The 16,077-nt window shown below is 39.2% G+C and overlaps 1 protein-coding gene across 1 annotated transcript in view; it reads right to left on the bottom strand.

Moving 5' to 3' along the window:
• FNDC3A (fibronectin type III domain containing 3A) overlaps positions 1–16,077 on the bottom strand; it is a 120,395-nt gene that overhangs the window by 3,578 nt on the left and 100,740 nt on the right. Inside the window, exons 15-24 of the mRNA XM_086476499.1 lie at positions 14,156–14,294; positions 12,390–12,458; positions 10,959–11,077; positions 8,942–9,047; positions 8,675–8,850; positions 7,475–7,588; positions 4,511–4,660; positions 4,143–4,426; positions 1,902–2,111; positions 316–482 (exon numbers count right to left, since the gene is read on the bottom strand). Of these exons, the coding sequence (XP_086332625.1) occupies positions 316–482; positions 1,902–2,111; positions 4,143–4,426; positions 4,511–4,660; positions 7,475–7,588; positions 8,675–8,850; positions 8,942–9,047; positions 10,959–11,077; positions 12,390–12,458; positions 14,156–14,294 (1,534 nt within the window). The remainder of the gene's footprint in view (positions 1–315; positions 483–1,901; positions 2,112–4,142; positions 4,427–4,510; positions 4,661–7,474; positions 7,589–8,674; positions 8,851–8,941; positions 9,048–10,958; positions 11,078–12,389; positions 12,459–14,155; positions 14,295–16,077) is intronic.

Here is a 16,077-nt window from a genome sequence, read left to right on the forward strand (position 1 = left end):
AAAAAAAAGAAAAAAAAAGGCTGCTACACTTAAAATTATTCTAAACATGCTAGGAAGAATTTTCACTTCAAATTCCTCTAACAGCCTGGCCACTCCCTCCTGGTAAGCAAGGATTCTTATGTCAAAGAATGCATAAACCCCAAGTGTCTCATTTTTGGACAAAATATTTTAGGCTTCAGGCAATCACATGAAAGGAGCATTCCCTCACTATCCCTACCAGCACTTTGGCTCAGCATTCTAAATACCCCAAATACGACACAATACCAAAACCAACTTGCCATCCTCCCGCCGCCCAAATGGAAGAAGCACCTTTACCTTTCAAGGCAGCTGGAACAGATTTGGGAGTAGTGAAAACATATTCTTGAGAAAGGGGACCTTCTCCAGCTTCATTACATGCCTGAATACAAAATTTGTATGATGTTGACTCACTGAGTCTTTGTACTTTGTACGTATGACACGGTCCTCTGTATAAGGATACAAACCTGAAAATGGGAAGAGTAGCTTGCTTTAAACACAGAAAAGGATTTCCAAGTAGCTGCAGTATTGCCTTGAAATCTATTCCCATAATTTCCCAGAATCTAACGAGAAGCCCAGAAATATTTATTTCACAGTTAAACAGTGTTTTGGCATTATTAGAAAACAATAAGGTCATTTTCCAGGGCCAAGTTTTTATTTCTCATGTCTTTGAAATAAAAATCTCTTTTACACAAAGGGTGCTGCAGATTGCCTCTTGGCAAAAATGATCCTAAGCGTTTTCAGAAACCCTGCTGCACTTGGAACAAGGGGAAAGGATTGCAGTGCCCTCTCTCAATGAGCTGCATACACTGCCTTTTTTTTTTGGCCATCCACTCCCCTAACATCTTCAGCTTTTCAAAATTAGGTAACCAGATTTTAGCTTTTTGCTCCTTTGCAACTCTCCCTCACCACACCTAAGAAAGGGTCACGGATCCACCTGCTCTTGTACAGCACTGTCAGAGATGGACGACTGAAGCTCACGCAGATCTGCACCAGAGGCCAGAGTCACTCTCGCAGCGCACACACAATCCCATTCTGAGAGCTCTGTAGACTGGCCACTCTCCTTCATGTTGTAATTCTTACACAGACTGATCTCGGCAGCTCTCATTTGATTTTCAGTTTTGGTATCCCCAGGGCACAGCACAAGTTTGTCTCTTTCTGCAGGGGTTATCACCCACTTCAACTTTTTCCTTTCTTTTAAATTTAAAACAGCTGGTACCTGCACATGACCTACTCTTTGGTAATGGCAATGAACTTCTTTCCAGTTAAAAGTCTAATTTCTTTTCCTCCTTACAGAAGAGCAATTTCGCCTAGCAGATCTATTTTGCCCCACTGTCAAGCTAAAGCTACTCAGAGATTCAAACATGGTACGCAGTGTAGCAGTACTGTTCATTTTACCACTTAGGCAAGGGTACTTGCTGTACCATCTCAGCTTGCATTCCAATTTAACCAGAGAGAAGGGATCCCTTAAAATAATAATTTATACTATATGAGTTTATATTACACTAAAAATAATGGTATATAAAGACAACAGAGTAAAGAATTCACCCCTTCTAATATCAAGTACGTAAAATTCACAAGACTGATTGATTAGACTTGATACTTTGACAAAATACTTAACAAATGTGCGCGAGAGAAAAGTGCGCTGGTATGAAACATTTCATTGAACGCTTCATACTGAACTGTAAATAAAAACCTATGAAGTTTTTAACGTTGTAGTTCCCAGCACAGAACACTAGAGCCCTTCTTGCCTTGCCAGACGAGATGACCTCTTACGTCTGTTGTAAATTCAGCAAAGCAGACGGAATTTTGCCCTCTGCTGCCATCCCCCCCCAAGCATCAGACCACAGCGATACAGGGCAGATTAAAGCGATGCCAAAACCAACCTTCCGTTCTTATCCTCCATTTGAAGGTGGTACTGAATGGAGTCAGTTAATGCTTTTGCAGTTCCCTCTCCCCACTTCAGCTTGAGAGTCTGAGAACTGTAGGCAGCACATTCCAGGCGAGGTGGATCTGGTGGGAGAGGCTTTGTTTTCAGTTTTATGGTGTGGCTGAAAGGACCTGCTCCAAGACTGTTTAGGGCTTGAATTCGTACTCTAGTATTTGAAAAAAGAAAAAAGAAAGAATAAATTAACTTGAAATTAGATTCTAAGAAATAACGGGTCATCTCCACCATTCACATTCAACAGAGAACAATGGTACCAAAACAGATGGTACTGTCTGCAATGGAGACTTTTATCAATAATACGCTTTGACAGACTGTCATGAATATGCAGGAGTGTCACTTTCCTTGCCACATTTTAAGGGCTGGATTGATTAAAAATAAAAGTATGTTAGCGTATTGGCATCGTCCACATTAGTGAAGAGATGCAAAAGCTCTATCAGCTACTTCAAGAGTGGCCCATCTTCCTCACCCCGCAGGCCCTGTACCAAAATTTTTGATAGCCACACTGGGGAGATGAGGGAGGCTAAAAAACCCCACCCTGAAGAGAGGTGAATCCATCTCTTTGGCTATTGTATCAGGTGAGTTCAAGGATGACCATAGGAAAGTTTTATGGGCTTTTTGAAACACATCCGGTTTCATGTGAAAATAAAGCCACGGTGCCCAGGCACCTCTCTCGCTGTTTTCACTGCTAACACATCTCTGGGCGCCTGCAAACACAAGACATTTTGGGTCTGTTTGGAAAGGGGGAAGGGGAACTAGAAGTCACCAAAGGACTCACGGCTGAGGGGTTCATAGAACTTGAAGTTTAGGGTTCATTTTTTTTTTTTTTCTGATACTCCATGGAAAATAATGCTGGCTTTAGTTTTACAAGTAAGAATTAGAAGAATTAGCCAAGAAATTTATTTCAAAAAAGGAAAAAGCAGAAAACAGAGAAATCTGAGGCTCTTTGTGTATCTCACAGACAGCCACCGAAAGCAAAGTGCGTCTAGTCTCGTTTTGCAGACTAACATTTGCCTGTCTAAACCAGTATCTAGGTAACTGGAAAAAAGTAGTCACAATAATTAAATGCTGAAACAATCAACCCCACAATTTCAAAATACTGAAACGCAAATGTGTGTGCAGACTCATGAATAAATGTTTCTTTTTTACTACAGTAATATTTAACATTATGCTAATTTATTATAGCACAGAACTAAAGTTAATATATGCCATTTTTCATTTGCACAAAGCGTTGACAGCGTGTTCTATAAAAGCGCTTTTGTGGGTACAAGTACAGAAGTACCTCTGCAATAGAAACTTCTCTCTTTTCCAGTTTGTTGACACAGAGAGCAACAGCTCTTCAAATTACAAGCATTATTGTTAAATACTTATAAGGCACATAGAAACATTGTACTCTCAGGTACAGCATTAAAAAAGTAAAACCAAATCTTTAAGGATTCAGGAAACTGCGTAGTCAGATGATACCCTAACTATACTGAAATCAGTGTGGGCTTAAATTCTGACTTCAGTGGGACTTTCTCTTTTAACATTAAGGACGTGTTTTTGTAACAGGAATGTAGAGTGCGTTCCAAGCAGAATTATTGATTTTTACATTTTTACTTTTCAGTAACTCTTAGGCCAAACATAAGGGATGATTTTAGCAACTACAATTCTTCAAAAGAGATTTAAAATTGATGGACAGATTTTCAAACTGATATTCTTCATGCTGACTGCCACCCAAATACTTGCTATTTCTGCAGAAAAGGCATCGCAAGTTGGGACGTGCTGTCATTACATCAGACAATCCAGTCAAGAGAGACTGGACGTGGTCCTTCCTTGGATGGATTTTAACTTGTCAAACAGATTAGAGGGCATCTATCTATGAAGCAACCAGTCCAAAAAAAACAGTTATGAATCTGAATCTGTAATCTGAATACAGTTAAACTGACACATTAACCAGACAGATCCAACAATACCACAATAAACATACTAACATAAATTGTTCTTGAGAGAAAACAAAACCAGCACAGCTCATCTATTTATGATGATCATCATTACAAAGCTTCTTTTGCTCCATGGCTAGGGGAGCTAATGCTCCTCTGAGAGTAACGCAGAGAATAAAAAACCACAAGGAAATGAGCAAATAAAGGATCTGCGCCTGTGGAAGAAGCAATAGGCTGTCAAGTAGCTGTGCATGGCATACCTGTAGGTAGTATCTGGCTGCAAGCCATCTAGAAAATAGGTCAGAACCTTCCCAACTGTTACTGGCTGCTTATCTCCAAAGTCTATGCTGTAGCCAAGGATTTCAGATCCATGGTCACAAGGTTTTTCCCAGCTTATAGCAAGGCATGTGGAAGGAGAATAGTGTGGACTTTCAACTTCATCTTCACTTAGTCCCCGAAGACAAGTCACAACTGCAGGTACGGAGGCTGGAGTCATACATGCCACTACTTCACTGAAAGGGCCTGCACCTGCAACATTCACTGCCTGCAAATGCAAAGTAGACCATGTTTTTACAGCAGGGTCAATTCCCATTTCCAGATTTCACTAACAGTAGTTTTATGTCTTTACCTGAACCCTGCAATAGTATATAGTGGCAGGCAAAAGCCCTTTCATTTCACAGTTGAGCCCAGGCCCACAATAGGAGATCTGCATGCATCCTTCCACACCACCCCACTCCAGTCGATACTCTGTGACGTCAGCTCCGTTACTCACTGGAACCTTTAAAATGGATATAAACAGTCAGAAGTTAAATTCATTGACTGAAAAAAAAAAAAAATTAAAATTAAAAATCAACCAAACTCACCATATCTATGTCTTTTTTTTCACAGGAATGTTACCCTCCCATTTGTTTGCTGACTTTTCATTTAGTACAATATAAATAAATCAGAATGCATCACTGGCCTTGGGTCACCTATGCTTTAAAAACACTATTTACTGTTGCAGAGACTACTCTGTACAGAGTAGCTGTGATTTTGGTTGCTTAAATACAGAGATCATTTAGCATGCAGGGTTTGGCTTAGGAGCCTGAACAGTCAATGGCAAAGATGGTCATCATGAGAGGGTGATTTAGGGTGCGTAGAGTTTTCACTGACTGCGTCTATAATGCAGGGATGACAATATGCAAAAGCACACTGGTGCTAGTGCCTTCACCTTACAGATTAAAGGACTCCTCCTTCAGAGCACATCACGGATTTTGTGCAAGGAAACTAGGCTGTGAGCGTAGTGGGAAGCAGAAGATGGTGCACTCTGTCTTTTCCCAAGACAGAGTTGTGAAGCAACTGGGAGAGACACCTAAGCAACAACACAGACCTGGACTGAAATGCCTGCTTGAGTGGCCTGTTTTTCCTCGCTACCTGCTCTAGGAATCCAAACTTAGTTTCCCAATTTTGGGAGTTGAATGGTCTTAATACTCCTTAGAAGGAGTAATTTGAAGTATGGTAAAATCACATGTACCAGTGCCTGGACTAAGACATGAAACTATGGAAAGATATCAGCAGTCAATGAAGTAATAAAGAACAAGCCAACCAAAAAGCCAACCCCCGCCACCCATCAACAAAAAATTTCTTAGATCATGAAGGAAACAGAAGAAAAATGGTTCTGCTGTTTTAGATTAAATATTCCAAGACAGTAATCACATCGAGGCGCAGATAATAATTGCTCCAAAGCACGGCTTTTTCTTTACCTTTCTCTTGAAAGAAACATTTGCTACTTTCAGCATTAGGCTATGTGAAGATTAAGTGACTGAATACAAACAGCATTTCAAAGGATAACATTAGATGCTCCTGAGCTGAGATAGATAAGGACTCCCTTTCCCTTCTCTCATTTATGATGAGATGTGTTTGGTGAGAGAACTGATGCAGCTGTGGATGGCTGTGCAGCTGTTGGTGAAGATGGAGTAATTTCTCAGTGTTATTCCTGTTGCTGCTGTAGATCTAATGGAGTTCACTTTAACCAAAGTAGGGGAATCCAAGCCAACAAGTGCAGGGATGACAACCAACTGGGAGGAAGCATATAATATGCTGAAGGATATGGCTACTAGAGGAATTTCAACAAGCAGGATCGGATACAAACTTCAGGAACTCAACTAAGACAAAGGCAAGCTCAAAGTCCTGGACCTGGGATAGAACAGTACAGGCTGAGAAGCAAGTTTACCAAAAAAGAACCTGTATGTCCTGGTGAGAAAGCTGAATGTGAGCCAGCAACGTGTCTCTGATGAAGGCAAAGTACATACTGGCTGTATTAGCAAAAGAGCAGCAAGAAGGCTAAAAGGAGTAATGGTTCCTCTCTACTCAGCACTTGTGAGGCTGCATCTCCAGTACTGTGTCCTGTCTTGGGCTCCCCAATACATGACTGACATTGACATAACAGAGTGAGTCCAGTGAAGGGCCACGAAGTGGGAGTGCAACACACAACAAAAAGGCAAAGCTTATTTGAGACCAAGATGAAAAGGCTAAGGGCAGCTCTTACTCCTGCCTTAAATTACTTACTGGAAGGGTACAAAGAAGATGATGTCAAATTCTTCTTGGAGGCGGCACAGTGGTAAGACAAGAGCCAAGAGTCACGACTTGCACTAAAGGATATTTCAACTACACATAAAGCAAAAAAATTCTACAGCATGAGAGAGTTTGCCCAGAGATAGCTTCACCAGGATGTAGAATCTTCATCTTGGAGATAAGCAAAACTCGACTGGGCAAGACCCTGAGAAACCTGACCTAAATCTGAAGTTAGCTCTGCTTTGAACAGAAGGCTGAACAAGACAACATCTAGAGGGCCACTCGTACCTTGATTACTCCATGATTCTCCGAAGCAGACAACATTGGTCAAATTAATCCTACCTGAGCGTTGTAAGAGAGTTCTTCAAAAGGTTTTGCCTTGTAGACATTTAAGGAGAGCTCCTCTGACATACCCAGTAGGAAGCATGAACTCTACCTTCCAGGTAAAATAACCTTTTTTTTTTTTTTTTCTGTACAGTTCTGTAACTCAGGTACTTCACTCCATCTCAAGCCACTGAAAAGCTGTGTTTAAACAGTATTCCCTGATAGAATCTTCCTTTTTACAAGCTTAATTTTTATCTATTGCATTTTTTTAATCAGATACCTAAATACTATGGGTTTATGGTAAGTCTGTGAGGCTCTTGCTACATTATTACTGTAATTATATAACATTAAATCAGCTTATTAAAACAGCAAATGCACAATAATCTATTGGCTTATGTGGATATATTCGCTCTGAGGAAAGATAACTACATTAAAGAAAAATTTTAAGAAGAGCCTGCATCACTCAGAAATGCGCTGCAGCAGTTGTGGCAAAACTCTTAAACAAAAGAACAGAGTAAGATCTCAAGGACATGCAGGCTGCCAATTTACAGCTGTCATATACCGGTGTGATGAATGACTTTAAGGTTTTACCTACCGAACACTGGGTAATCAGGTGTTTAAAAATGTGATTAAAATACAGTCTCAAGCTTTTGAAGTTGAACTTAAAAATGTAGAAGACAATCTTGTTAAGACAGACTTAACATGGCATTCTTACCTCCCACGACACCTGAGCACAGGCAGCTGATCTGCACGCCACTTGAGGGGGCTTGCACTGATCTGGTGGTCCAGGTGCTGTAGTTATTTCACATTTTTCCGAGTAAGGTCCAAACTATTAAAAAGGGAATTGATACAACTAAATTGTAAAAATAAATTTACTGCTTTTTAAGTAACAGTTTACCATAGTAGGGACATACAATAGCAGCCTGAAACTTTGTATTACTTGCTTATAAAAGAAATCTTTGTGGACTGTGGATTCAGGATTTATTTCAGTATCTGACTATTCTCCAGAATAGCTGCAAGACTCTTCTTCTCTATAGCAAATGTAATCAGAATAAATTTGACACTCCAAACTCTCAGGCAAAACAAGAAAGTGCTATCCAAATCCTTATTTTGAAATTACACGATGGCCACACTGTAATATAACACAATTTGTAACTGCCTATTTATAGCTATCTAAAAGAAATACAGGATTCAAAAAATCCTTGAGCTATAAACTACTCTTTGCGGGGGGCGGATAAAAAGTTGTGTCAGTGCTTTAAAGCCTTAAGCTGCAGACCTCTCCACAAACAGTGTCAACCGGTCCTGATAGTTTTACGATGAGAACACTATTGAACAAATGCAAGCACTCCTGCCTCTGTGTCTTTAAATCAGGACTTTGGACACATAATTAAAGCAAGCTTGTTCTACAGCAACAATCGATTTAAACACATATAATACTCCAAATAGAGAAAACATTCTTGTATCTGATAGAACATGTACTCAGAAGTTAAACTAAATATTACAAAAAGAGTCAAGAAGCACTGATTATTGTGTTCTAGAACACCAACAGCTGTAAAATAAAGGTCAAACAATTTACAAAGCTGTATATAGAAAATAATTTACTACCTTTACTTCACATGAGAATATTAAAGTCGCAACAGTGCTGTGATCAAGTACTTAGCATTTCCCAATGCTATTATTCAGATAGAAGACATAATTAGCTATTTTCTCTTCTTTTCGTCTAAAGCCCCCTTTATTATAAACTGATGTTTAACTGTTTGTTCCCACACAACAATAAGCTATGTGAATCAAATGACTTTACATTAGGAAATCCTCATTTTAAAATGACTGTTAAATGCTTCTTTTAAAAGAAGAGAAGATCCTTAATAGTGATTGCAGTCTCTGGAACTCATTTCATTTCAGACTACCTCCTTACCCCAGCCTTGTTAGCTGCTCGCAGTCTGAAGCTGTACATCCTCCCTGGAAGAAGGCTGCCTACTGTGCATTCAACATCAGAGCCTTGGTAAACCTCTCTGTGTTCATCTGTTTCTGTCTGAAACATCTCCAGACCATAACAGGTAATGGGTGAACCACCATCCACCTGAGGCGGTCCTAAAAATAAGAAAGAAAGAAAAGCTTATTGAATCTTAGCACATAACACATTTGGATCCCTTACACTCACTAATAGCTGTAACAGAATTACCCCAGCGCAGCTGAATTTCTCTTGCTCTTGGTCTACCCTGTAGCCTTGGAGGCTGGCATGGACCAGGAACCACTGCTGGTGTCTGCACCAGTAAGGAATCAGATGCCTACAAAGGAAAGAGATTAACGAAGTTGTCTAGGCCAAAACAAGCACTATCAATTATGCCACAAGTAAGGGCAAATACTTGAGCCAGAAACAGGATCTTCTATTTTTTGAACTACATTTTCAAATGCTTCAAGATGCTTAAGTGATATGGTATGTATTTCTCATGATACCTACATAAAACACACAACGCAAAATTATGCAAAATTAACTTTTGCTTTTGTCTTTTGATACACATACAAGGGGTAGAATTAAAAACAGTGGTTAATTATCAGCACAAACCTAGTACAGGTGCTTGAAATATGACTCATTCAACCTAAACTCATTCTCTTTTCCATTGACTGCAGTTTAATGATTTCTAAAACCTTACTCTAAGGGTTGTATGCTTCCTGGGCAAGAACCTCTCAGAAAGCAAAAGTGGACAGAAATGTCAATCAGAAGTGATTAAAAATGAGACTGCAACTTTTTCATTGTTTAGTAACACTTAATGTGCAACAAACTTCCACCTCTGATTTGAAGTGCATGCAAAATACATAGCATAACAACGTTGCAGGTGGCATCGATTATTCTGGATGCAGACAGAAATGAGTCAGAGGCAATGCAGGGTTATGAGCTGCAGTGTGATACAGAACAAAGGCAAAGTTGGCAAGCCTTTTAGCTTGCAAAAGAGATGCACCTTAGAGTCTTCTTTTCACAACTGCTTTCTACATATGCTCCAGGAAGAGTGGATTGCAAGTTCTGCTGCTTTTCAGCGCCTTTGAAATGTATTGTTGCACTGAACAACTGATCCTACTTAAAAGCAGAATGTTTCCAAGGAGGCATATGTCCATGACAAGCTACAGGGAAGTTTAATTACATCTTTCTTTACTATTCTTCTGTTGATTTCTGACACACTCAGAAAGTATCAGGACTTTCTGAAAGTTATTTTCTCTTTGGTACTCAAATAATGTTTATTCTAAACTAATGGGGTTGGGCTGTGGGGAAGGAGGCTGGCAGAGCAAAACTCTCCAAAGACATACATGCACTTGTGGTTAGGTGACTGGGAAGCATACTGCCTTCCCCTGTACAACAGCAAGCTGAGCTGTGGTGAGTGGGAAAGCACTGCAGCTGAGCCAGCACTGAAGGAGTCCAGATTTACTCTTAAGACAAGGCGGCTGTGGGCCAGGCTATCTTTTCTGTGTGGAGGAAGAACATGTGAATTTCATATAGTAAAGCGGGGCTGGGGAAGACATGGCAAACACCAAGAATCCAAGGCTTCAAGATTTTCAGGCCTGAAAGAGCCAGGGCTGGCTTTGCTACACTTGCTGCTGGGAAGAAGGGAGACGAATACAGCATGGCATTTTGGGACCGGAGGCTGAACTACACCACAGAAGTGACAGCGCAAGTGTGTACGTCATGTGTATATATGAGGGAGCGCAGTAGGGCACATCAAATTGTTTGGAAATACTGAAAAGCAGGGCAACATTTTGATTGTGGCTGAGACAGAATGGGAAGAGCACAACCCTGTGAAGCCTGAGGAAACACTCTGTCCTCCACTGCCTGCTGGGCTGACTTGGCTGCTCAGACTGGGTACTCCACTGACCACATGGAAAACATTAAATCTACACTGCTGTCTTAGGTTAAGCCTCAAGAAAGGACATTCTATCAATATATCACACCGGAAAAGACATAGTATCTGTTTCTGTAAATAAGAAAAATCACTTTAAACAAAATATAATATCAGAAAAGAATACTCATATATATTTCTTTAAGAGATGGGCAGAAACTTGAAACACTGTGCATCAATACTTTTTTGAGGTACTAATTATGGCTATTTCGTTAGGCAATTCTGTATGGTTTTTGCTTATTAACCACTGGACCAGAATTTCTTAAAGACAGAGAAATTTTATTCAATAAAAATATTAGCTCGTATTACCGTGCTTTGTCCTCCTTCCCCAACGCAATATACACGTAAGCGATAGGAACAGCCAGGATTTAGTCGGTCACACACATGTTCTCTAGCAGCTCCGCTGTATATTGTGTCCCATTTGTTTCCTGAAAGGTTAGGAATATGTGTGCGATGAACCAAGGTGTATTTGCCACACTTCAGTACCAGCCACAGCAGCTATCCTAGCTTTACTAAACAAGTGTGTGCCCGGTATTTATCAAAAAAATTTAAGGCTTGCTTTGAGTTTCCTGTAAAAAGCTCCAATCATTTCATGAAGAGAGTTTCCCAGGTAAAATTTGTGCAGATCTGCTGAAGAAGTGAAACACCTTCCTTATTTGGTATTCACACTAACTAGGACAGAATTTACTTTTAATGAAGGAGTTACTGCTGGGCCTGCAAGCACATTCAAACATAATAACCAAATAAATATGAAAGATACAACCCCAAAATTTTCCATGGAAAAGAAACTTTTAATTACAACATTCATTTCGCAGACTGTAACCACAATTAACAATTGATAAAGCTTGTTCCTGTATTCCTGAATGGCCCAGCACCATCTGAAATACTGATTTCATTCTTTGCTATTCAGCCAGATTCTTAAATCAGAGATTAAGAAGGGAATCTGGGGACTTCTAATTAAATCTCCAACAACTCAATACATCACAGAATTTGGAGGACTGGGAATGAAATGTAATGCACGGCTCACTAAATCTGCATGAAAGGCTTGGGTAAATCAATCAAAAATGACTTAATGTGGACATGTGATGGAGTAAGGAAAGAGATAGACTATCGAAGTAGCCACAGCTGAGACCCCTCACAGGGCTGCCATTACAATCTGGGGACAGTGCGCTGTCTTGATCTGGCACAGCACTGGAGAAGTACAAACACTCATTCTCAACGTGACTGTGTTTAATAAGGTTACTTAAGAGGTCTAGATTTTTAAATAATTTAGCTGGGTAGCTTTATGCCCAGTTTAGAAATATTGTTAGTTTCCCTTCTGTATGGAAGGACAGAAAAGCAAACAGCAAAAACAGCTATCCCAACTGCATCGCTATTCTCCTTTAATAGCGATAAATGGAGCACTAGTTGTTCTTTCACCTGTCACACTTCCAGCAAAGCTACATGCCCCTGTCTTTTTGCCCTAAAATGTCTGAAATGAGTAATTTCATTTCTGAAACAGAATACACCTCATTAATAAGTTAAACATGAAGCATCTCTTTCAACACAAGAGTTTCGTGGCATCTTCTTTCTAAGCCAGAGGAAAAGAACCTCTTGTATACAAGCATCACCATCCCTTTTTTTTTTTTAAACGGCAGTCCCTTGCAGTAACTTTCCTTATTATAATACACATTCTTCTCTTCCCACAGGGAAACAGATGCAGAAAAAAGAACACAGGCAACACATGCTCCTAATACTTACCATTTAAGCCTTCAGACATTTCCACAACATACGTATTTATTGCTGCTCCTCCGCTGTCTTTTGGTGGATCTATAAAAAAAACGCAATATTCTAACTGAGGCAAATTAAATGGTTTTGTAGCGAATTACAAACGGCAAAATCAACAGCTGACTGCGGGTGCTTAGTTAGATAGAGCACCCTAGCCAGCCATAGCATTCTTGTTCAGGACACCTGCGAACCACTCAAATTCTCCACTGTGCAAAGCTGCCAGCTCACAACCCTACTGTATACTCCACAGATGAAGAGAGGCAAGTGAATCAGGCACCTGGGAGATGCCAGCAAAGATCTCAGTCTCAAGTGCCATGGAAGGCTGCCTGATTATGGTTTTAGGAACATACATCCTAATGGTCCTGTAATTTGGACTACAGATAGGAAAAGATTATCGTATTGATTTGCAAACAAGAATATTTCAAAATGATTTAAGGACAGCATTTAAAAAACCCAAGTATTTTGGGAGAGAATAAAAGTCAGGAGTCCTACACTGAAAACTTAATCTCTTAAATTTTTAATATATCACTAGAAATTGAGTGCAACTGGTACAATATTCATGTATAAGATATGAACCTACAGACCTGTGTGACATATAATCCTACTCAGAGCTGACTTGGAGAACAGCAGAATTAAAATAGTGTGGAAAACCCAGCATTTTGGACAAATATAAGGACAGCATGGTACTTTAATACAGAAGGGTACTGCTGCCATAACATTACATCATGTATGTGCTGGCCAAAATGGTGTTGGCTCTTAGGGAAGGGTTACATATCGTGTCACATCTGCTAAATAAAACGAGATTTATCATATGGCACGTGGCACTTTTCTGGTTGGAAGGTAACAAATTACTCCAAACGAAAAATAAAATTATCACATTACTTATCACTCATCAAAAACAAAAAAAGAGAGTATTACTGTTCAAAGTAATGACTATTAAAGGTTTTTTATATAAATAGATATTTTAGATAGTTTTAGATTTACAAATTAAGTATTTCTACTAACTTCATACATTGTATCATCCACACAAGATCAAGTACCAGGCTCTGATGTAGCAAAGCACTCTGGGAAGATGAAAGAGTGGACTTGCTGAGTACTATTTATACTCTACAAGTAGCTTGCTTACTATTAATACAAAAGAATTAAGGAGAAATAGTAGGAAGTTTAATTACCTGTGACAATAAATAAAACCTTTTAACTGTTTTGTTTTCTGCTAAACTACTGCATCATGCAGTACTGCTTCACCTTCTCCTATGTCACAGCATAAGGTAAAAAACATCTGAGCCTAAGGAAAAGTTTCTCAACATCCTTAGCAAATAAAAACATTCATCTACCAAAACCAAACACTTTGAAGAGATAGGTTGAACTTTTATCTTCTCTTTTGATAAAACCCAGAATTTCATGGCATCTACTTTTTGTGCCAGAGAAACAGAACTTCTTAGTACACGCATTAACACTACTGTTTTTAAATTATCGTAGTCCCCTGCAGTAACAGTCCGTATTAACAATTTGTATATTATTCTTTCCACATAATTACACTATTATTCTGCCACCCTAAGTATTCTGAATCACTATTCTTCTCTTAGTTCCACGAAAATGGATCATAATGGCTTAGCTGACTGAAGTGTTACTGAAATGAAGTAAAATCTGGCCTATATACAAATATATTTATGCAATACATTTATACATATATAAAATACAGAGGACATACTCTAAACAGAGCTGGCCAACAATCTTACCCCAGGTTATTTTAAAACTCTGTGCGTGAATTTTTCCTTTCACTGCAGGTTTCGAAGGTACCCCAGGCTTGTCTGGGCAAGTAATGTATTCTACTGTTTCACTTGGACTGCTTTTCCCTTCTGAGTTATAGGCAATGACCTGTAATACATTAAAAATATTATAAACAGAACAAATACACTGCCTAGTGTTATGCTGTTCACTGTTAATAGTAACGTCAAATTAATTTATATGTATGCTTAGATAGATAGCTACATAATAAATTATCACAAGAACCAAAGCTATTATATACCTTCATTTTACATTTTCATTAGTGCCATAGTTATACAGTCATTATATTGAAATAAAAAATTCCTGCAAACTGTCAGGAAAAAAAAAATCCTTAAAAAAGCCCCCGAGGAATTGTGAAGCTGGGAAAAAAAAAAAAAATTATTTCACAAATCAAATAACCTTCTACATCCCCCCAAATTTCAAACGGTGATGTATAAAGTTAGGCTTCCACTTAGGACATCTAAGAATTGCCTCACTGTAAAGGTAATCAGGACAAGCAAATCTCAGTGACATTAGTGGAATATGTGGGTGCTCAATATAGCACAAGCCACTTTATTTCAAGTCAAAGATCTGAAAATTTAGGTTTTTTTAAACCACCTAAGATACTCAGAAACTAGATCTAAGAACTACTGTTTTTAACTGGAGTTGTGTAATTTATTGATAATGAAATACATAAATGAGAAAAAACCTTTATGAAAGCATGGAAACAAAAGATGATGAAAAAGACACACATCAGAGAAGCCACTTTTAAACTTCCACTGAAGGAACTTGGAAGTATTAAAATTTTAATTGCAATTCTTTTCCCACTGAGGTCAAAATATTTTTGTGTAATTAAGTAAAGAGCAAAAAACGATGCTTTACTAAATCCTTAACTGGCATTAATTAAGTAGGGCTCTCATGTTACTACAGTAACTTCTTGTAAGGAAATGCATTCAGAGATTTTAAAAAAAAAATGTTTATACGGGTAAGTTGTATTAACAAGAGCGAAGGCGATAGAAAATCTTCAGTCCCAAGGAAAATTATGGCAAAGGTTGTCACGGAAGTTATTTATCGGCACATGAAGGACAAGAAAGTGATAAGATTTATCAAGGGTAAATCATGTTCAATCAACCTGAGTGCCTTCTATGATGAAACAACTTGCTGAATAGATGAGGTGAGAGCTGTGGACATCATCTACCCTGATTTCAGTTTGACACTCCTACAACATCCATGTAGACAAGCTGGTAAGATACAGACAGGACCACAAGATGGGCGTGGAAAACCTGATAGATTACCAAGCTCAAAGGGTAGTGGTTAATGGTGCAAAGGCAAATTGGCAGCTGCTCATGAATGGATTTCCTCAGCAATCATTACAACATCAGGTACTACTCAATATCTTTATAACTAATCAGGATGACAGGAGTAAATGCAACCCCTTCAGGTGTGCATGTGACACCAAACTAGGAGCAGAGAGAGATAAGCTGGAAGGAAGAGCAACCACACAGACAGATTGACAGGCTGGAGAACTGCATCAACAAGAACCATGTGAGTTTTGACAACGGTAAATGTAAAGTCCTGCACCTGGGATGGAATAACCCTAGCAGTGGTACAGTCTGGGGACTGACTGGTTAGTCAGCTTTTCTTTTTTCATCTCTGCTGAGAAGGGATCCTGGTGGAGAGCAAGCCAAATGAATCAGCAAAGCATCCTGGCAGTAGCAAAGGCAAATTGTTTCATAGGCTGCATCAGGAAGAATTTAGCCAGCAGAACAAGTGATGTGATTACACCACTTTACTCAGTACTTTTTAGGCCACGCCTGGAATACCGTGTCCAGTTTTGGTCCTCCAGTTCAAGAGAAACACTGGAAAACTGGAGAAAGTCCAGAACAGGACCAGC

Source organism: Leptosomus discolor, chromosome 1 (genome assembly GCF_034619465.1).
Source record: "Leptosomus discolor isolate bLepDis1 chromosome 1, bLepDis1.hap2, whole genome shotgun sequence".
In the NCBI taxonomy this organism is placed as follows: domain Eukaryota; kingdom Metazoa; phylum Chordata; class Aves; order Leptosomiformes; family Leptosomidae; genus Leptosomus; species Leptosomus discolor.